The 21,501-nt window shown below is 42.0% G+C and overlaps 2 protein-coding genes across 2 annotated transcripts in view; both read left to right on the top strand.

Moving 5' to 3' along the window:
• Window positions 1–7,306, top strand: part of PSMD14 (proteasome (prosome, macropain) 26S subunit, non-ATPase, 14) — a 151,243-nt gene extending 143,937 nt beyond the window's left edge. The window contains exons 10-11 of the mRNA XM_006872019.1: window positions 4,193–4,255; window positions 6,890–7,306. Coding sequence (XP_006872081.1) covers window positions 4,193–4,255; window positions 6,890–6,988 — 162 coding nt within the window. The 3' untranslated portion in view covers window positions 6,989–7,306. The remainder of the gene's footprint in view (window positions 1–4,192; window positions 4,256–6,889) is intronic.
• A 4,551-nt stretch (window positions 7,307–11,857) lies between these two features.
• TBR1 (T-box, brain, 1) lies at window positions 11,858–21,148 on the top strand. Its single transcript, XM_006872018.1, has 6 exons — window positions 11,858–12,851; window positions 13,490–13,644; window positions 14,030–14,151; window positions 14,675–14,833; window positions 15,951–16,012; window positions 19,432–21,148. Exons 1-6 carry the CDS (start codon window positions 12,160–12,162, stop codon window positions 20,288–20,290), a joined length of 2,049 nt encoding a protein of 682 aa, XP_006872080.1. The 5' UTR covers window positions 11,858–12,159; the 3' UTR covers window positions 20,291–21,148.
• Window positions 21,149–21,501: the final 353 nt, after the last annotated feature.

Raw genomic sequence — 21,501 nt, 5'->3', positions numbered from 1 at the left:
CCGTCAAATTCATTCCGATTAACGATCTGGTAAGACAGAGTCATGCTGTGTTGTATAGGGTAAACACTGGACTGCTAACCACAAGGTTGGTGGTTCAAACCCACAAGCTACTCCTTGGAAACCCTATAGTGGGTCAGTGTAAGTCAGTATCAACTCGATGTCACTTAGCAACAACAACAACAGAACAAGAGTAGAACTGTCCCATAGGATTTCTAAGGCTGTATTTTTCACTGTAGCAGACGCCAGTCTTTTCTTCTGTGGAGTGACTGGTGGATTTAAACTGCTGACTTTCCAGTTAATAGCTGAGTACTTAACCAGTGCCATCACTAGTCTTCCTTATAAAAATTAATAAAGAAGCTATCTTGCAGTCCACTAGCAGTTACTTTAAGATTGTTAATACGTTAGTATCTTAATAGTGGAAAGGCGTGCTGGTGTGGTGCTATGGGTTAACGTGCTGAACTGCAACGTCAGTTTGAACTACAAGGTTGGCGGTTCAAGCTCACCAACTGCACCTCGGAAACCCTATACAGGGTTACTATGGTACTTACCAACAATAATAGTGGAAAATTAACATGTCATGTAGCAGTTTGTGCTCTTATTTTTAAGCAAAAAGTCCTTACAGATAATCTCCAAAAGCATTTGCTTAAATGGGTGTATAGCATACTATGAACAAAGTTAACATATCACAGAAGGACTCCACCTCCCAAAACTCAAGGAACAGTCATGGAATACGAGAAATGATATCATGAAAACAAAGGCTAAAGGAATAGAAGAGAAAAATAGGCACTGAGTAATTTTTAAATGTATTCAGATAATTCAAGAAAAATGAGTCCATTGGAATTGATATGGTGGAAATTCTTCAAATAGTGTTAATGAAGTGCCATGGGTCCAATCCTTATATATTAAAAGGTAAATTAAATGGTGGAATTTGAGAAACTTGACCATTATCAGAAGAAGATAATGATCCCAAAGGGTTTAATAAAGTTGTTTTCTAAGATCGAGGGTACATCTGAGGGGATTATAATCATATAACAGATCAAATTCCAAGAATTTCTTAGAGCTCTGCAGACCGTGCATGATGGGATAGCCATCTGGGGGTCTTTGTTGATAAACTGTTAAAAACGTTTCTGGTGTGAATAGCCACAAACATTTTCAGTGCTTTTTTGTTGGTTGAGTAAACCGAAGAGCACGAATGCAAAAGCAAATTTTGACGCCAAATCACAGAAGTTGCCATAAACACAGAAGTTCCCTAGTGAGGACACTGCCTGTGCCTGAATTTCATTTGTTTCCACTGTTACCATTTCTTAGTTTTTCCTGGTGACTAGCCAGATTAGAACTATGAATGAAGGCAAACTGGTTTTACCCAGATGGTAAAGGAGATATACTTAAGTTAGGTAAAGGAGAAAATATTTAGGGGCTTGATGGATGATCTGATCTATCTTAGAATGGAAATGTGTATACTCTTTTGTCATAGGGGTGTGCGACCTTAGAATATGCCTAAATCTACAGCTGTCCCTCATTTCCCAGATGGCGTCTATGGCTGGGAGTACTTTTTACCATCTGCACTTCCCAAAGAGTTTGTGAACTCTCTTTTAATTATTGGAAGTGGAAAAACTAATTGGTAAAGTGGTTAAATGATTTAAAAGAAATTTTTAAAAATTTTTGAGTTAGAGCTTTTCACATTATATTTAGCTTTTAAGTGCTTTTGACCTTTTATCTTTTTATATCTGCCATCTTTGATGCTTGCAGTACTCCAGTAGTCCCTAATAACTATTTTGTACAGGATTGGTATCGTGAGCCAAGTTCCAAAACTCTTGCTTCCTTCCAATACTGTACCATTATTGGCATTTGCACAGAACAACTAATACTGAATGGGTATGTAGTACAAACTAATGTGAATTGTTCCATTCATCTAATAAGCTTTCAAGTCGATGAAGTATTGTGTCATAGTTTATGAAAGTGATTTAGAAAGAAAAATGCTTAATGTGTTGCCAGAATTCCTATGTATGTAAAACATTGAGATAGAGGGAGAAGCAATTTCCCAGTTCTGAGATACTTGTATAATAAGTAGCTGAGAATAGGAGTGACATCTGACTCTGAAAATGAACATATTCTCTGTCTAGGGGATTCTGGATTTGGAATGTTAACTTTTATTTTTTCTTCTTTCAGGTTTATGAATCATAAGTGTATTTCCTAATGATGTATTATAAATAAGTATCCTCTAATAATTATTAGATAAAATACGTATTCACCATCTTTTCTCTTTAGGCAGGTTCTACAGGGGAAAATTCTCTAGATAGTTTGTCCATTTATAAAATTAGACACTTGCCATCTTTGCTCATTTTCAAGTTCTCTGTTTACAAAACTATTAAGAAGGTGTGAAATGCAGCCAAACTTCCCAGTTTATGGGAAGTGCCTGATGATTGCCTTTCCTACATGTTCATTGTTTACACATGAAGAAATTTGGCAGCTGTGAGATTATTAAATTTAGAGTATCCAACTCTAACCCTTCCTGGGATTTTGGTTTTCTGCTTTCTACTACCACCATCTCACTTCCTTTTGTAACCATCTTTGCGGTAAAGTATTTCATAAGGTCATTACATTTTTCTTAGTTTTCCATATGTCGGGAGTGAATTTATTCCATTGATATCATGAATAAATAGTCCAGGAGTTCATCTGATGCAGTCTTGTTTTCAGGAAGTAACATACCCAAATTGTTAAAAGGAAATTCCTAAACTAGTTGTTATGTACCTTTGAGTTGATTGCAACTCATAGCAACCCTATAATAGGAAACAGTAGCAATGCCCCATAGGATTTCCAAGGCTGTCATCTTTAAGCATTGTACCTGAAGGTCTGTTTAAATCGCAAGGTTGGTGGTTAAAACTCACCAGCTACTCCCTGGAAAACCTAACAGGGTTGCTTGTGAGTCAGAACTGACTCGAAGGCACTTAATAACAGCAGTCTTTATGGAGGCCCACTGCCATATCTTTCTCTTGCTGTGCTTCTGAACTCCCAACTTTTATGTTAGCAACCGAATGTTTAAACTTAGATTTCCCAAAAGATTTTGTGGTGGTGTAGGGGCAGTGGTTGGATTAATCTAAACACTAATTATTTCAAAATTACTCTCCTAGAAAATTTATGACTGTACACATTAGAGCTCTATAAAGAGTAGAAAGTAGCTTACATGTATTGTTTTGATTGATATAATTTTTTATTTGATTTGGTTTTTAATTAAGGTAATCTTTTTGCTTACCTTTAATCTTTTTGAGCCCTGGTGTGGCGCTGTGGAATAAAGCACTAGACCGCAAGGTCAGTTTGAACCACAAGGTCGGTGGTTCAAACTAACCACCCACTCTTTGGAAACCCTATACAGGCTCACTATGAATCAGAACAAACTTGATGGCACTAAACAACAAAAACAATAACCATCTTTGATTAGAAACTTTTCAAATTGCTCTTATTTTTTATTACTACTGAACATCACTCATGTAGAGCAGTGAGTTTTTATTCAGAATACTTATACAGTCCACATCTACTGAGTCAACCAACTATTGATCAGAAATATTCCAGGAAAGAGGAGATTTAAGTGGTCAAAGCAGTCCTTCAAAGGCTAAGAGGAAGCATCAGAGGACTTTGGTATCCTCAGGGGTCCTGGAACCAACTCCCCCCAGATACTGAAGAATGACTATATTACTTTAGAGATTTAAATATGTGAAATTATTAACAGAAAACCATATGGTTTGTAAATTGGAAGAAAAAGTCAGCAGCTTTTGTACTTAGCATTGCTGATCGTTAGACAGGTATTGGGTATGCATAGGCTGTGTTCTCAAAAAGGGAAACAAAGAAATGGGACACTGAGGGAGAAACTTTAGTGTATAAAAAGGAGAAAAAGGCATTGCCATAAGTACCCCAGGTGTTTCCGGTTTCCAGTTTACTCATTCCTCAAACAATTCATTAATGATTTCCACTTTGATACATATTTCATAAGTCTGCTCCCAAAATGAAAGTAGTAATAGTTTTCATTACCTGGAAGTTATTCTGAAGGCGAACAAAATTACTTTTTAGTTAAATAAATTCTTAGAATAAAATTGATCTGGGTAAAAACCATGACAGTTATCTTTGGTGATTAAGCTGCAGTGGGGAAACGTAGACTTAGAATTTGAAACTTTTGTCCTTTGTGTTTCATTCACAGGCTGTAGAAGAAGAAGACAAGATGACACCTGAACAGCTGGCAATAAAGAATGTTGGCAAGCAGGTGAGGTATACTGTAATAGGTTAGCAGTTGCATCGTAACATGCTTTTGTAGTGTTAAAACTATATTAGGGTCTATGTGATTTTCCCCCGTATCTGTTGACTATATTTTTCTTCTGCCAAATAAATCTGATGCTAATTTTTAAAATCACGGAATTATTTGATGTCATAATATCTTTGCAGTCTATAGAAAAGTAAATCACAAGAAATAATTCCAGTGGTAAAAATTATACTTAAATTATACTTATGAGATATTACTTTTAGTAAAAATAGTTTACTTAAAATTAATTAGGAAACTTGTATCCTGAGTTAATTTTCCAAGTGTTATTTTTACAATAGATCAATGAAAATAATAAAATGTTAGATTTGTTTTATATGTAATCATTTTTTGTTTGTTTTTAATGCTGTGCTATGTGTTACATATGCCTGTGTTGTACATAGGGTCACTAAGAGTCAGAAGCAACTCTGGACCTTACAATAATACTTTACCAATATATAGGCATCAATATGTAGCTAATATTCCTGAGAAAATGTAGAGCCCTGTTGAGTTATACTGTGTAAAGAGAAAGTGTTTTAAAGATTTGCTCTTTATCAAGATGAAATATATATATTTAGTCTCTATTATCTGAGGGTGGGGGCAGCACATCAACTAATTAAAGGAATCTACAGATTAATTAGACTGTTTTTAAGGAATGTTGATTACATTTTTTTCTTTTCATGGAACATGGTTATCATATTGCTGATGTTGGCAGAATCCTGATATTTCCGATGCAAGACACTAAGCTGTCGTTGCTTTCAGCCAGCCTACCATATGCTCTGATCCCATCACATCTCATAAGCTATGTAGGTTTGGGCCAGGACCATTCTTGGATGGAAAATCTCTAAGAATCACCCAGCTGCCACAAGAAGTACTGTAGATAAGTGAGGGAAGTGTGTTATCAATTCACCATAAAATCAGTTACTCCAACAGAGCAGTAGGGGCAAAGTTCTGGTTTAAATATCATAAATTTTACTACATTTTTAATTACATTTTAAACATAGCAACAACAGCCCCTCAAAAACTGAAATACAGTTCATCTTATGTATGGTCACCCTTGTTTTTTTCCACCCCTTATTTTTAAGCTAATAATGTAAGTAGATCATTAGTTACTAACTCTTGAATCTGAGAGAATTCAGTAACTTTTTTTTTAATATGAGTATCTTTACAAATTGATATTTAAAAAAACAGTTTCTGGATTTTTCATGATATGCAGTTAAACCTTTTCAGTAATAGAATGTTTTTCTTTATTAAATTTCCACCACTCTGCGTGTTTACATTATTGTTTATTTGGTATGTGCTGCATTTTGTATGTTAATACAGATTTTATTTAACAGCAAATTAAAGATTAAATTAAAAGAAAAGTAAAATGATGACAGCTTAATCATCATCAGAATAATTTTTTTAAATATACTACATCCCTGATTTGCCCTTTGTGGCAAAAGCAAACAATATTTATAACTGAATAGCTAGTATATTTTTATCTTTCACCTAATATGCCCTGATTTGTCCTGTTTGGAAGAAGCAAAAAATATATATATATATCTGAATAGCTAGTATATTTTTATCTTTCACCTAGTATCCCCTGTGGCCTATTTCTGGAGTTAAAAAAACAAATTGATAATGTGGAATAATCACTTAAAATTATTTGTAGCGTGTTGAATATGTAGATTGTTTAAAGAAATCAGTGTATTCAAATGGTGTTATAGAAAAGCACAGCCAAGAAAATATTTAATGAGGAACAATTGTTTCAAGTTAGAGATCTTTAGTATTTTAACAATACTCATAAGAAAATGTTTTAGTTCAAATTTTTAAAATTGTGTACAGTATATATTGTATACTGAAATACTGTATTCATCCTTAAATATAAATATGAATTAAACATTTTAATTTAAATTCCTTTACTGTAATGCTTTTTTAAGCTTCAATTTCAACTCAAGTTATTTCAGATATAGATTTTATTAGGCTTAAGTTAAAGAATTACACCTATATACATTTCATGATGTATTTCTTCAAAACACCTTTGTGTAAAGCATTTGTTCTTAACATTTTAGAATTGATTTACATATTCTGAAGCACAATGACTTTTGATCCAAGAGTTTTTTTGAATCATTTAAAGCAATATTCCTATAATATCAAAATTATATAGGATCCTGATTTCTACTAACATGGAGGCAAAGTGAGGAAACTTCACAGTAGATTGTTAACTATTAGTATATCTGGTTTACATAAAGTACCCCATGGCCAGTCAGTAATTGTTAATGGCAGAGAATAGACACATAGATATGATGTTTTTTGTTTTTTCTTTTTTATGAATGTATTATTGTTGTTGTTAAGTATTGTCTAGTCAGTTCCGACCCATAGCAACTCTGTATAGTGTTTCCAAGGAGCAGCTGGTGAGCATGAACCACCAACCTTGCAGTTCAAACGGCTTTGCGTCTGATGCATTATTCCACAGCGCCACCCCAGGACTCTGAATTCCTTGTTAATCTTTACAGTCTCTGTTACAGAGTCATCGGTTGCATAGTCATTGATTATGTATGTCAGTCTTCTATTGTATCTACTAGTGATAATCATTAGTTTTCTTTCTTTTTCATTTAGGATCCTAAACGCCATTTGGAGGAGCATGTGGATGTACTCATGACTTCAAATATTGTCCAGTGTTTAGCAGCTATGTTGGATACTGTCGTATTTAAATAAAGCAATGTAAAAAAGCTAATAGTGATACTTTCAGTATATATTCCTGTATTGTTCCTGTTGCTCAAAATCAAGGGACCTGTGAAGGTGTATTTGGTTAACTGTAAGACATCTGGTATCATTTGCAGCACTCTAACACCTTCAGTCTCAGTTGTGCAATTACTTCTTTTTCTTTAGTCAGGGTCTTTGCAGATTCCAAAGTTGTACAAGAATACATCAAAGTGGACAAATTTTATTAAGTTCCCATTTACTATTTGAATAAATCAGTAACACAAATATATTTTGATTGTTGCTTACAAAATAAAATACATTTACAATCTATGTCTCCTGAGGTCTTTTTGGCACTGGGTGAAATTGACAGTGCTATTGAAGTCTCATACAAAGACGTTTTCCTTTGCATTTTAAGATCTTATAATACATTTTAAAAAATCAAGGTAATAAAGCTTCACAAATTTTAAATGGTTGCCATTATTGAGTGGCTACTTCAAGCGTGGCAACAGTAGTGAGGTTGGCCCAGGATTGGGCAGTGTTTCGTTCTGCTGTGCATAGGGTCGCTATGAGTTGGTACCTACTCAATGGCACCTAACAACAAAAACAACAACCACCACCACCTCATTAGCGAATGACCTAAAAAAAGTGCTGACATTTTGTTTAAACTATTTGCCATAAATTAGTATCATATGCTCAATATTTTGTTAATATCTTTCTGGATCTCGGAGTTTAAAAGGAGGCTTCAGAAAGTTGATGGAAAAGTGGAATTAAAAATGCTAAAATTTTTCCATCAACTTTGAAGGCTCTCATAAATAAGATAAAAAGGGGGACATGTTAATTCATATATTTTAAAAGACTACATGGATGAACACTTAGAAGACACCTACTTTTCTTATAGGAAAATAATTTGGTTAATGCAATTTTCACAGACAACCTATCTTCAACCTGCTTCTAAGTAGCTATTCCCGTTAATGCTCACAGCATAGAACTGTATTGAGATATCCAAAGGAGTATGACAAAACAGTATAGACAAAAGTAAATATTTAATTCGAGTCTGCATACTTTCTTATTAGAATGTTTCTAAGGCTTTATTAAGGGGAGGTATATTTCTGCTTTTGTGTTGTTGTTAACTTGGGAACTTTAGACTTAACCTACTAGAAGTGGTATGACTGATGCAATAGTTCAAATTACTGCCCTACTTAAACAATTGTAGGCCTTACTGGCTGTCTAAGAAAAAGTTCCCAGAAATTAAAAATGGAAATGACTTAAGTTTCCTATATGTTTGTGCCTTTTTCAGTAGAATAAGGTATTCTGAGCAGGTCTTGTCCTCTGGTTTCTTCTTTAAATATAGTGATCAATTCTGTGCTTTATTTAGGACATGTATATTTACTAATTCAGATTGTCAGAATTACTACAGCTAACCACCTCCCATTAAACTATAAGTGGAAGCTAGTGGAAGTTTTTCTCTTGTTGAATTTAAACAGGTGTGCAGGTTAATTATTTTGATGTATGATTTTTCCCTTTACAAATTAAGGCTGGATAACGTATTTCACAGATATTGCTGATTATAGAGCTAGTCAATACTTTTTTCATAAAATTCCCTCAGAAGAAGGCCTTCATAATCCAAAGGTTATTTTCAACATTCAGATGGAAAGTATGTTTTTTCCCCCAATTAGTCCCCTGAGAATATTCATGACTGAATCCAGTGACAGAGAAAGCTTGTGCAAACCCTGTCCTTTGCCCTTAATTGGTTGCCTCATTTTCCTGGACTACCTACAACCACATACTATTCTCCCGCATATTGGAGACATACCCAATTTCAGAAACTTATCAAAATCCCTCCAAGCAAAAGCCTTCATTTTCCTTGTAGATTTCAAGATGATCAAGATCAGGATACTCTTAAGAAAAGGTTTGGTGAACACCTTTGTCTGTAGACATATTTAACAGCTATTTTAGCAGCAGTCTAAAACTGGCCCCAGGCCCAGTTAGGTAGTGACTTGGTTAATCCCAAACTCAGCAGTTTAAGGTATTTGTGCATATGTGTGTAAGTGAGCATCTTTGTTTATCCACCCACCATGCAGAGTTAAAGCATCATAGGAACCCAAATTCCTACTTGCTTATAGTGCCGAAATGTCCACGCTTTGCTCTCAGACTAGAATGGGGCACTGAACACTCGAGCCTCACTATTCTAAGTGATATCTGCCTGATCCAGCAGCATCTCAGTTTTCTGGGAATTCCTAAATACAGAATCAAGCCCCATCCCAAACTAGAGTCTGACCAGAAAAGTAGAATCTGAATTTCAACAAGATCCTGGAGAGGACTGTATGCTCCACTCCACAGAAGTAAGAGAAGGTGTGGAAACTAAGGCTGATGAATGTCTTTGTTTTTCTTCATGAACACCTGGATGAATCTTAACTATTCTGTGTATACACTCATGGCTTAGTTTGTTTTTATGTGAGGAACCACAGAATTTGGTAATTATAATCCAAAGCAGGCAGAGCACACATTTATCTCCTAATGCAATTCCGTAACACCCTATTTCATTTTGGCATTCTTCGTTTTTTTAAAAAAGTCAATTCCGGTGGCAGAAATGGCAAAGCCTCAAAAGCCTAGATAGAGTCTTCCTTTCTTGCTATATATACACTTAAGGTTTTCTGCCCCATTGTGATGGCAGAAGTGTGCCTTCCAGAAGCAGTGGAAAGAGGGGCACTCGGGGGCAGAAAAATTAATGATCCAAGAAAGGGGAGGAAGGGGAGAATGGGCAAAATAAGGCCAGAGCCGCTCAGGAGGTGACTTGGCAATGGAAGGTGAAGGGCAGAAAAATGAACCAAATAATGCCCTACTCTCCCCTCCCCCACAGCCCAACGCCTCAACATTGAAGCCTCTGCTTGTTTATGAAGCTTTTTGGCCAGGAGCTGGGGTTTGCTTATGAAAGGAAAAGCGGGTCTGGCTTTATTTTTCTCCTAGAAAACTGTCTCGGCTAGAGTCTGGGACATCTGGTCATCAACCTGTCCAGTTCAACGCCTCCCGCGCTGGGCCTTCTCATCGCCCTGCTGGAGGCCGCAGCTGGCGCCCTCTGCAGTCAAGGCACCCAGCCCGCCTGGGAGGCGCAATTTGGACAGAGCTCTGGCTTTTGGGTTCACGGAGGCACCCTTCTAAAAATGCACTACAGCGGCGTAGCTGCGGGGCGACACAGAGTCTGGTTAATCCTGGGACAGTACCCAGGACCTACCCAATGCTGCCAAGGCTGTTCCCACTGAGGGAGCTGCTTGGGCACGGGGATGGTGGACGCGGTGGCTCGAAGGTAGAGGCTCCACCCGGCTGAGGTGCCAGGGAGTGCTTCCTGCCCAGGAAGAGTGGGTCTCCCTTAGGTTTATACTAGGCGCTGCTCACCCTGAGTTCCGGTCTCCCGGGTGACAGCTTCATCTCGAGCTCGTCAGGATGCTGGGGAGCCCACACTACGGCCACTTGGCAGACGTTAGACAATGAGTTAGGATCCGGCGCGCGGTAGCGGGCTTGGGTCGAGCGGTGGGGTGGGGTGGAGTAAGAGGTGGCCTCTCGCGCTGTCGCTGGCCTGGCAGCGCTCCGTGCGGAGCCCTGCCGAGGTGACTCCGGGGCGGCGCACCTCCTCATTCTTGCACCGCTCGTGTCACGGGGAAAGTCGCCAGAGGGCAGGTTGACGGGTGCTGGGAGCACAGGAAGCAGTTTTGGGCGGATGAAGCTTCCGTCGTTCTTGGCCCTCTGATCCAGGCCGAGAGCTAGGCTGCTCTGCAGAATCACTACTGGGATATCTCTCTTCTCCCTACACCTCAGAGATGTTGGGAACCTTGTGCTGTTTATTTGCATCTTTTAAAATGGTTCTATTCTCTTTTTCCTTAGATTCTTCCTCCTACAAAAATTACTGGCATGGGTTCTTTCTTTCCCCTCCAGATTATATAAACATTAAACACGCGCACACACATTCTTCAGTAATGATCGCTGTGTTGACACCGCTTCCACTCTGTCTCCCCAGATCAGCACTCCTGGCGAACCCAATTGCACGGAGACTCGGCCCTCTCTTTTCCTGGCGAGGCTTTTGAATCTGCCAGTACCTCAGAGAGAAGGAAGTGCAGTAGGACGGGAGGGATGCATGGCGCCTGCTCCCTGTTAGATGCTCTTCAGATACTCTGCAACCAAGCTCACTATTAAAATATTTAGTAAAGACCCCGTAAACATCACTGCAAATACACGAAGGCACTTGAGTCCGACAGCTTATAATTATTTCAAAACTTAAAAAGGAGATCATAGATTGTCACTGTTTCTGTGCTCACCCAAGAAACCGAACCTTCCCAAGGTGGGTGGATGGGTGGGTGAGTTGCTGCCTTCCGTTCCCACTCCCCCCTCCCGCTCACTTCCATCGCTGGGGCTCTCAGCGGCGGTGATTTATTTATTTAGGTATGTGGTTAAAAACCGAGGAGGGGGCCGCGAGGACACGCAGGACCTGATCACAAAGGACTGGCTCAGGTGTTGTGTACTTCTGTACCAACTGGAAAAGACAGACTCTGGAACTTTTACAGGGCGAGAAGAGGCCACCGGCTCGTGCTTTGTATACTTTGCACTTGAAATCGTTACATTCAACTGAATATTTGGCTCATTCAGATCCGAAAAGTCTCCTAGCATCGTCAAATCCTTTCCTCCGCCCCTCGGTTCGAAAAGGAGGGAGGGGGTAGGAAAATGTTTAGTAAATTGCACATCTTTTGAATCCTACTAAAGCAGTGGTCATAAAGCTTAAAGGTGACACAACAGGGCTCACGTAAAACCAACACATATTCCCCACCCCCACCCCCAAGCCAACAATAAAATCATCCCCTTCAATTTGCCATGATCGTCGCGACCAGGAGCCAGGTGATTATCCTAATTAATGTCTATCTAATTAAATTACTGTCAGGAGTTAACCAATGGCAGGAGCCGTTTCATCGGCTGCACAAGCAGCAAGATCAAAAGTGAGCCTTTTCTGATTGCTGCATAGTGTCAATTGGCCAATCTCTTCTCCCAGAGAAAAAAAAAAGTAAATCAAACCTTTGAGAAGCATTTGCTGGTGGAAGTGCTTTCGGTCTAGTGAGGGGGTCTGTGGATTTCTAGTTTATGATAAACAGGACTTTAAAAACCAGGGACGGGAGGGCGAGTGTTCAGGTTCTAGAGCTATGCAGCTGGAGCACTGCCTTTCTCCTTCTATCATGCTCTCCAAGAAATTTCTCAATGTGAGCAGCAGCTACCCACATTCAGGCGGATCTGAGCTTGTCTTGCACGATCATCCCATTATCTCGACCACTGACAACCTGGAGAGAAGTTCACCTTTGAAAAAAATTACCAGGGGGATGACGAATCAGTCAGATACAGACAATTTTCCTGACTCCAAGGACTCACCAGGGGACGTCCAGAGAAGTAAACTCTCTCCTGTCTTGGACGGGGTCTCTGAGCTTCGTCACAGTTTCGATGGCTCTGCAGCAGATCGCTACCTCCTCTCTCAGTCCAGCCAGCCCCAGTCTGCGGCCACTGCTCCCAGTGCCATGTTCCCGTACCCCGGCCAGCACGGACCGGCGCACCCCGCCTTCTCCATCGGTAGCCCCAGCCGCTACATGGCCCACCACCCGGTCATCACCAACGGAGCCTACAACAGCCTCCTGTCCAACTCCTCACCGCAGGGCTACCCTGCGGCTGGCTATCCCTATCCACAGCAGTACGGCCACTCCTACCAAGGCGCCCCGTTCTACCAGTTCTCCTCCACCCAGCCCGGGTTAGTGCCGGGTAAAGCGCAGGTGTACCTGTGCAACAGGCCCCTTTGGCTGAAATTTCACCGGCACCAAACGGAGATGATCATCACCAAACAGGGAAGGTAATGTTACATTCTTAGCTGCTGCTGCTCCCGGGACGGCCCGGGAGCCAACGCTCCCAGGTTGTGACCGCCGCGGCAGCGACGATTTGTTTTCGGGAGTGGAGTGAAAGGCGCTGTGGTGCGCCGTTGAGTTGGCTACTATTGGAAAAGGGGAAAGTGGAAGGGATGATCACCGCAGGGCTGGGGGAAATGTCTCAATGTGACCAGGGGATCCCACTCTAGGGAGATGGTCGGGGAGCCCCGCCAGTGCCCGGAGGAAGGCGAGAGTGGGAGCCCGGGCGGGCGACCGGGCACTGTTTGCGGCCCGGCGGTGGGAGGGACGCAGTGCTGCACGGTTGGACGAACTGGTAGATGCGCGGTCGCCAACCTCTCTCTCCACCTGGGCAGGGATACCTAACAACCGCCCACTCCACCTCACCCACCTCACCCGCCTCTACCCGCCCCCCCGACTTTGGCCCCACTTTTTTTCTTCCCCACAACCCTTTTCTAACCCAGCAAACATTCGCTTATCTACGTTGCGAGAACAAGTTTTGCTTTGCTATCTGGCGCCGCGCTTCTTGCATTTAATCTTTAACATTTATATTTCTGTTCTCCTTGTTTTCCTCCTTCCTCCTCCCCCCTCCTTTTAATTTAAATAGGCGCATGTTTCCTTTTTTAAGTTTTAACATTTCTGGTCTCGATCCCACGGCTCATTACAATATTTTTGTGGATGTGATTTTGGCGGATCCCAATCACTGGAGGTTTCAAGGAGGCAAATGGGTTCCTTGCGGCAAAGCGGACACCAATGTGCAAGGCAAGTCCTTCCAATTAACACGTTTTCCTGACACTTATTTAGGTGAGAATGATTAATTAAAGCCTTTGTGGACTGGCTCGAGCGACTTTTAAAACGATCGGCCAATGACTTCTAAAAGGAAACGAAGGGAAAAGGGGACAGACAGAGCAGTGAGAAGGGGAGGATTATGCAAAAGCTATTTTAATCACCCCCCAGTTAATAGGAAGAAAGCGCGGCCTAGAAAAGCCCCAGTTAATGGGCCTTACTATGTGTGTTTGTGTGTGCGCGCGCGCGCGCGCGTGTGTACACGTGTGTGTGTATGTGTGTGTGTGTGTGTCCGATGCGGTAAGGAGTTGGGACTGGGCAGTTCCGGGGCCATAAGTAAACAACAAATTTCTTTCTCTAGGAAATCGGGTCTATATGCATCCGGATTCCCCCAACACAGGGGCTCACTGGATGCGCCAAGAAATCTCTTTTGGAAAATTAAAACTTACTAACAACAAAGGAGCTTCAAACAACAACGGGCAGGTCAGTGACTCATGCGTTCTCTCATTATCTCTCTCACATGCACTCACTCACCACACCCGTCCCTCCCTAATATCCAGTTAGTTTAAAGGAGCATGTGAAACTAGATATATGTTAAGAAGATTTTTTAATTTTTTTATTTCCATCCTCTAAAATAATATTAAATCTATGCAGTTGTTCTCCTCCTCCCACTCTTACTCCAGTCCAATCCTTGGGGTTCCTAACCTTCCCAAGTAAAAATACTAGATTTAGAGAAGGAAACCCACAAGATCTGCAGGTTGGGAGAATCTTTGTTTCTTCTTAAAGGAAGGGCTGGGAGAATCAGAGGTCAGTTCCGTTTTCCTCGGGTGTTCGGCGGATCCGAGATCTCCGAGGTGCGAGGGTCGGTCTGCTCCCGTTAGCCTAGTCCCGCTGCTGTGCAGGCGCCGGGGCGGTGGGCTCCGGAAAGCCTGCCCTGCGCGCCCAGCTTCACGCACACCGACTGAGTTAACGCGCCGTCCGTCGCTCCCCTTTCTCCGCCGGACAGATGGTGGTTTTACAATCCTTACACAAGTACCAGCCCCGCCTGCATGTGGTGGAAGTGAACGAGGATGGCACGGAAGACACAAGTCAGCCTGGCCGTGTGCAGACCTTCACCTTCCCCGAGACTCAGTTCATCGCGGTCACCGCCTACCAGAATACCGATGTAAGGAAACCGGGGGGCTGGGCGCGCCGTGGGCCTTCCCCTGGATCTCTCAACGTCTCCCGCAATCCCTGCATCGGGCACAAGCAGCTCAAACAGCAACAGAAGCCGGCTGTGCCGCGTTTTTAAACGCAGGACTAGGGGCCTAAAAGGCACGCTTGCTAAATATCTAGCCGCCGGGGGAAATGCTTCCTATTTACTTCCGACGCTAGTTACCCGTCCCACCTTTGAGGCATCCAGGATTTCTAGGGCCTATTCCTCATTAAGTTTGAATTTTACCCTCAAATTAGAACAGAATAAAACCTACTCTTTTTGTTGTTGTTGTTGCTCAAGTTCCCGTTTTAAAACAAGCATATCCCCGCTCACTTCTACCTCTTCTTGTATTTTATGAGTGAAAAGCTTTGACATTATCTAAAATAATAAAAAGTAAAAAATAACCTTAGAATTGATAGCTGAAATGAACAAACATCAGTGTTCTGGGAGATCAAAAGAACATCCACATTCATATATGTAAATACGATAAATAAAATTACTTGGTGCTATGGAATGAGTTTTATAGCACTTGAATCTCTTCAGCATTTGTAAGTTTACAAAAACTGATTGTAGCTGCTATTGATTTGTCTAGAAGTGATGGGAGTTGTTTTGTTTTACTTAAATGAAGGTATCAGAAATGAAATCATGCTTTTAACACAAGTTAAATCTGATTTTAAGATGCACTTGCGGATTCTTCTGGATCTGAATCAAATGGTACCAACTTTTAAAACAGGCAACATTTGGTGATGAATTTAGGTTTCTCTTAGAGATTTTTGTCTAAATGCTTTGTGTATAAAAAGCATTTTTAAATCGTATATTTGAAGGAATTTAGAACACATAGGAGAGCTGACTAAAAGCAATCCTTTAGTTTTAGACATCATTAATTTGTGAACTCATCCCTCATAACTTTTGTGACACTTTCTCTTTGTCCTTCACATCCATTCTCTCATCTTTTCAGTTAGGGAAACCTTGCTATTAATGAAATTGTAGTCTCTTAGCTCCTGTAAAAAGTAGCAGATGATATATTCTCAAGCACACAGTCCTGCTATATAGAAGTGGAGATTATATTTTTCTCTCTCTCTCCCAGATTACACAGCTGAAAATAGATCACAACCCCTTTGCAAAAGGATTTCGGGATAATTATGACACGTAAGTAATTTTGCACCTTCCTTCTCAAGTAGCTGTGGAATCTGGTTAAAGGTGGGAGATGAGTTGTTATGTATAATGCTTTTGTACACTAGAATATGTACAGACAGATTATGTGTATGTGTGAGGTTTTCCTTTTCCTTTCTGTTGACTTCTCTCTGGTGATCTTCTGTCTTGGTTTGGGTCAAAGTTTCCTGTACCTATTTTTTAGCTTTCCTATGAATTATCAAGTTGTTGCTTGGTTGGTTGGCTGAGAAAGCTGCCCCAATTCCAGGGTGCGGGAGTTGTATGTAGCGCTGCAGATGCTCAGCTCAGATTGTCTGTGTCTGAAACTGGCCCGATTCTGCCTGAAAGTGCATGTGGCTCTGGCAGTTGTTAGTTTCCTTGGCATATGTGACTTTTATTTACCCATTTCCAAGTTTTGTGTAATAGTGTTTCCTGTGCAAGTTTACTAAGGACAAAATGTAAAATATGTACCCACCAAAGGCAAGTTCATGAACAGAACCGCTGCTACAGTCATTACTGGCTCTAGGAAGGACTCAGGAGCTCGTGCTTCCTTATACCTTTTGTATTTAAGTGTCTTTTACTTAACATGTTGGTTCCCTTTTCTCCAAACTTCCTTGATTATCTCCATTTGTTTTTTCTCAAAAGGCTGTCCTCTGGGGTCAACAATAGGTGAAAACTGAGTGCTTTCTGGACTTGTTTTAGCATTGTCACTCAGGGTCCAAGCACAGTGCCTGAGTTCAGATAGTGTTATGTAGCAAAAATCTAAAACTGAACTGGGGTTCTCTACTTATTTGCTGACCAAAGAAAGGAAAGGGTACATGAATCTTAGTTGAACAGCTTGCATTGAGTGCCTAGGACAAAGCTATAAAGTTGAAACAGCCTTTGAGTGAGAATAGATTCAATATATAGAGAAATAGAGATTTCATCTCTAGGCATATACCAACCTTCCCACCTGATGTTTTAAACAAACTCAAAAGACAGTCATTGATATTACTGCTTGTAATCATTTTATGCATCACTCATATGTAGTCCAGAGGAAGCAAGCCTCTCAATTAGATCCCCTAGTATGGAAAACCTGGCTACTGCAGTCCTCACAAGCTAAAAGGTGAGCCCAGCACTGTTGAAAGTAGGTGGCCCAGGAGACCAGAGATGTTGGAGGAAGATCCTGTGGATTTTGAGCTTTTAATTCTGCTGTGAACATCTGTTCAAAAGCATTTTATTTTGCACAAATCAATTCAGTAATCCCAAGTGGTTTGGGACCTGGATGGGCATCTAAACTCTATCTTTTGCAGACTGTTTTCTTTTAAAAAAATATTATGGTGATAAACAGAGAAGATATTTGCACCTTGCTAGTTATGTTCCCTTCCTGCCTCTTTTCTCTTATATGGAACTAAAATTATGTTTCAAGAGGGCAATGTTGAATAGTAAGCAAAATGGACCTCAGCAGCAGTAGTAGAGAAGCAGCAGCAGCAGCAACAGAATCCTCTACAGCTAGCTGTTTTCTATTGGAAAAACCAGTTTAGAGACTTCTCTGTGATTCTTACATTACTAAGTAGTTTTCATTAAAAAGCATCATTATCTATACAAGCAGATTTATTAGATTTTTAGAAGATATGAAAGAGTGATTATGACACTCCTTTTCCACTTTAGTGTTAGTTGTTTGAGCATGGTTCAATTTTGGAGAAATAGGGAGAGGTTTAAGTGCTTTGGGGCACTAGGTAGTTGCTTTGACACTCACCAGGGAATCTCCTTCCCAAAGAATTAAGGTTTGACAAGACTGAGACTTTCTTTTCAAACAATCTGTTGGCTAAAGATTAAAACACTATGTGTGACTCAAATAAGAAGTGTATGAGAAAACACTTTTATCAATCTTTACTCAACCTCTGGTCCTCACTCAATTTTAATAGGAATAGCTAGGCCCACAGCCTAAAATAAATCTTTATTTTATCTAAAGTAAAGCCCAGCAACACAAACACTGACTGTGACCTTAAACAAATTATTTAACTTCCTTTTGCTTCGTTTTCCTCCTCATTTGTAAAGTGGGATAATGATGGTACTTAACTAGGAGGAGGATTGTTGTGAGGGTTAAATAAATTAATACAGGTACAGTGCTTGCCAACAGTGCCTAACACATAGTCACATTCTATAAAAGGGTTTGCTGTTGTTGTTAAGTGTTGTCGAGTCAGTTTCAACTCATAGCAACCCTGTGTAGGGTTTCCTAGGAGCAGCTGGTGGGTTTGAACTCATAGTGATCCTGTATAGAGTTTCTGAGGGGCAGCTGGTGGGTGTGAACCCTGACCTTGAGGTTCAAACCCATCTGTGGTCCAGTGCTTATTTTCCATCGCCACACCAGGACTCCTATAAAAGAGCTGGCAGTTCAAACCCACCAGTCGCTCCCCAGAAACCGTATTTAGGATCGCCGTGAGTCCGAACCGACTTAACAGCGGAAGAGAGGATGACTTTAGTATAAAAGTTTGCTCCAACCTATTATTTGCCGGTAATGCATCAAAAGCTGAGTCAGGGTCCAGAGTGAAGAACATTTTTTGTGTGTATGTCTAAGCATTTTCCTTGCACGGATTGATGATTATTTTGTTTCCAAGTAGTAACTCTATTTGTATAGGTTGGAGGTGGGTATTGAAGTTTACTCAGGGGAAACAATAGACAAGTTCTGTTGACTTCCAGCAGTAATCCTTGGGTCTCAAAATGACTATGGACTGTCTTTAATGGTTACTACCTAGACGTGTAAAGAGCTCTGGTAGCATAGTGGTTAGAAATCGGGCTGCTAACCTCAAAGTCAGCAGTTCGAAAATGCCAGCTCTTCTGCGGGAGAAAGATGAGGCTTTCTGCTCCAGTGCCCATTTACAGCCTCGGAAACCTTTACAGGTTTCCACAGCACGGAACCACCACCACTTTGACCTACTTATTTCCTTTGGATTTCTTAAACTATTAAAAGAAGGGAAAAGAAATCTGAAAACTTAAACAGTAGAAGGAAGGGGATGTTTTAAATAGCAGAAGAGAGGGCATCTCGTTCTAAATTTCAATTCAGAAACTCACTACACAAGAACGGTCCACTAGACAAATAGCACTGGGTTCCTTGGGTCAATCTGCCTGAATGTGTATACAAATGTTGGAAAAGTGGGATGTGAACTCCCTGCTGTGTTTATCACCAGTGTGTTTGGTGAGAGAGCAAAGGGAAGAGGGAAACCTCCCTCTTGGTGCTCTGTATCTCGCTCAGGTTCATAACTCTACGATTTATCTTGGGAGCATGCAGGTGTGTGATTTTGTATCTTCATCCTGGACAGCAAGTTATAGATAGCGAGGGTGGAGGGAGGCGAAAAGTGGAGGTGGTCTTCCCTTCAGTCCCCCAGTGGGACCTCCGCGCCACCCCTCGGTTATTTCTCTCTCGCCTCCCGCAGGATCTACACGGGCTGCGACATGGACCGTCTGACGCCCTCACCCAACGACTCGCCACGTTCGCAGATCGTGCCCGGGGCCCGCTACGCCATGGCCGGCTCTTTCCTGCAGGACCAATTCGTGAGCAACTACGCGAAGGCCCGCTTCCACCCAGGTGCAGGAGCGGGCCCTGGGCCCGGCACGGACCGCAGCGTGCCTCATACCAACGGGCTGCTGTCACCTCAGCAGGCCGAGGACCCGGGCGCGCCGTCGCCGCAGCGCTGGTTTGTGACACCGGCCAACAATCGGCTGGACTTCGCCGCCTCGGCCTACGACACTGCCACGGACTTCGCAGGCAACGCCGCCACGCTGCTCTCCTATGCGGCGGCGGGCGTCAAGGCGCTGCCGCTGCAGGCAGCCGGCTGCACTGGCCGCCCGCTAGGTTACTACGCCGACCCATCGGGCTGGGGGGCGCGCAGCCCTCCGCAGTACTGCGGTGCGAAGTCCGGCTCGGTGCTGCCCTGCTGGCCCAACAGCGCCGCGGCCGCCGCGCGCATGGCTGGCGCCAACCCCTACCTGGGCGAGGAGGCCGAAGGCCTAGCGGCAGAGCGCTCGCCGCTGCCCCCCGGCGCCGCCGAGGACGCAAAGCCCAAGGACCTGTCCGACTCCAGCTGGATCGAGACGCCTTCTTCTATCAAGTCCATCGACTCAAGCGACTCGGGAATTTACGAGCAGGCCAAGCGGAGGCGGATCTCGCCCGCCGACACGCCAGTGTCCGAGAGCTCGTCCCCGCTCAAGAGCGAGGTGCTGGCCCAGCGGGACTGCGAGAAGAACTGCGCCAAGGACATAGGCGGCTACTATGGCTTCTACTCGCACAGCTAGGCCGTGCCTGTCTGCCCCAGCCTCGTCACCAGTCACCCGCCGCGGCCCGGACCCCAACCAGCCCCACACACCTCTCCCCCAGCTCCTTCTCCCCAGCCCCCACCTTACGCACCTCCTGATTTTATTTGACACTCGATTACCGTTTGCAGCGAATAAATACAGGTCTCCGAATAAATGAAGTTTAAGTGATTTTAACTTCTTTCTTTCTTTTTTTTTTGTACAGCAGTGTCTGCAATTAGCTCATGACCTTCAACCTTTTGGTTTTCTTTTCTTTCCTGTGAAGTTATCCTACACACATACCTCCGCCCCCTTGTCTTTTTCTCACCCCCTGCTTCTCTTTCTTGTCATGAAACTCTTCACCTTTAGGAGACCTGGGCCAGTCCTGTCAGGCAGCAGCGATTCCGACCCTCCAAGTCTCAGCCTCCCCATTAACTGTAGGATGTTGACTCTAGAACCTGGACCCACCCAGTGCGTCCTTCCTTATCCCCGAGTGGATGGATGGATGGATGGATGGTAGGGATGTTAATACTTTTAGTGGAACAAAGCCTGTGAAATGATTGTAAATAGTGTTAATTTATTGTAACGAATGACTAGTTTTTATTCTCAATGTTGAGGCACAAAACCAGTTTATGCTTAACCTATTCCTTCCTTTTTCTTTTTTCTTTTCCTTTGAAAGTTAAAAAAAAAAATTTTTTTTTAAGAGATGACAATATTCTAAGATGCTCTGGGAAATTGAAATACACATAGATAGTAATAAGTTTCTCACTTATTCTTAATCCATTCGTTGCATGAAATAATTACTTTGTGCCCTATGCCCACCAAATAGCTAAGGAGACTCCACCCAAACACCTGTAAAGGATAGGTGTCTGTTCATAGGCAAGTCCATTAAGTGGCTTGGTGCCTGCAGAGCTAAGTTATCTGGAGTTGTATGTTTTCCCCTTCTTCCTTTTAAATAGAATAGTTCGACATCAGCAATATTATTTTGCCTTATTTGTTTTTCCCCAAAGTGCCAAATCCATTACTGGTCTGTGCAGGTGCCAAATATGCTGACAAACTGTTCTGAATATCTTTTCAGTCCCCCCTCCACCTTTATATGCTGTAAATCTTTGTAATGAATACTCTACTAATGATATAGATAACTGAATTGTTGGTAACTATAGTGTGTAGTCTAGTGAAGATGAATTGTGTGAGTTGTATATTTTACTGCATTT

This window comes from Chrysochloris asiatica, unplaced genomic scaffold, assembly GCF_000296735.1.
Source record: "Chrysochloris asiatica unplaced genomic scaffold, ChrAsi1.0 scaffold00181, whole genome shotgun sequence".
NCBI lineage: Eukaryota > Metazoa > Chordata > Mammalia > Afrosoricida > Chrysochloridae > Chrysochloris > Chrysochloris asiatica.
Note: the sequence above shows the minus strand (reverse complement) of the source record. Positions and strands in the feature narration are given on the sequence as shown.

Excerpts from the sequence above, each read along its gene's own strand:
- TBR1 (XM_006872018.1), top strand. The coding sequence starts at position 12,160 with ATGCAGCTGGAGCACTGCCTTTCTCCTTCTATCATGCTCTCCAAGAAA. Across the intron at positions 14,152-14,674 it reads CTTCAAACAACAACGGGCAG|ATGGTGGTTTTACAATCCTT; the intron begins GTCAGTGACTCA and ends TCCGCCGGACAG. Across the intron at positions 14,834-15,950 it reads CCGCCTACCAGAATACCGAT|ATTACACAGCTGAAAATAGA; the intron begins GTAAGGAAACCG and ends TCTCTCTCCCAG.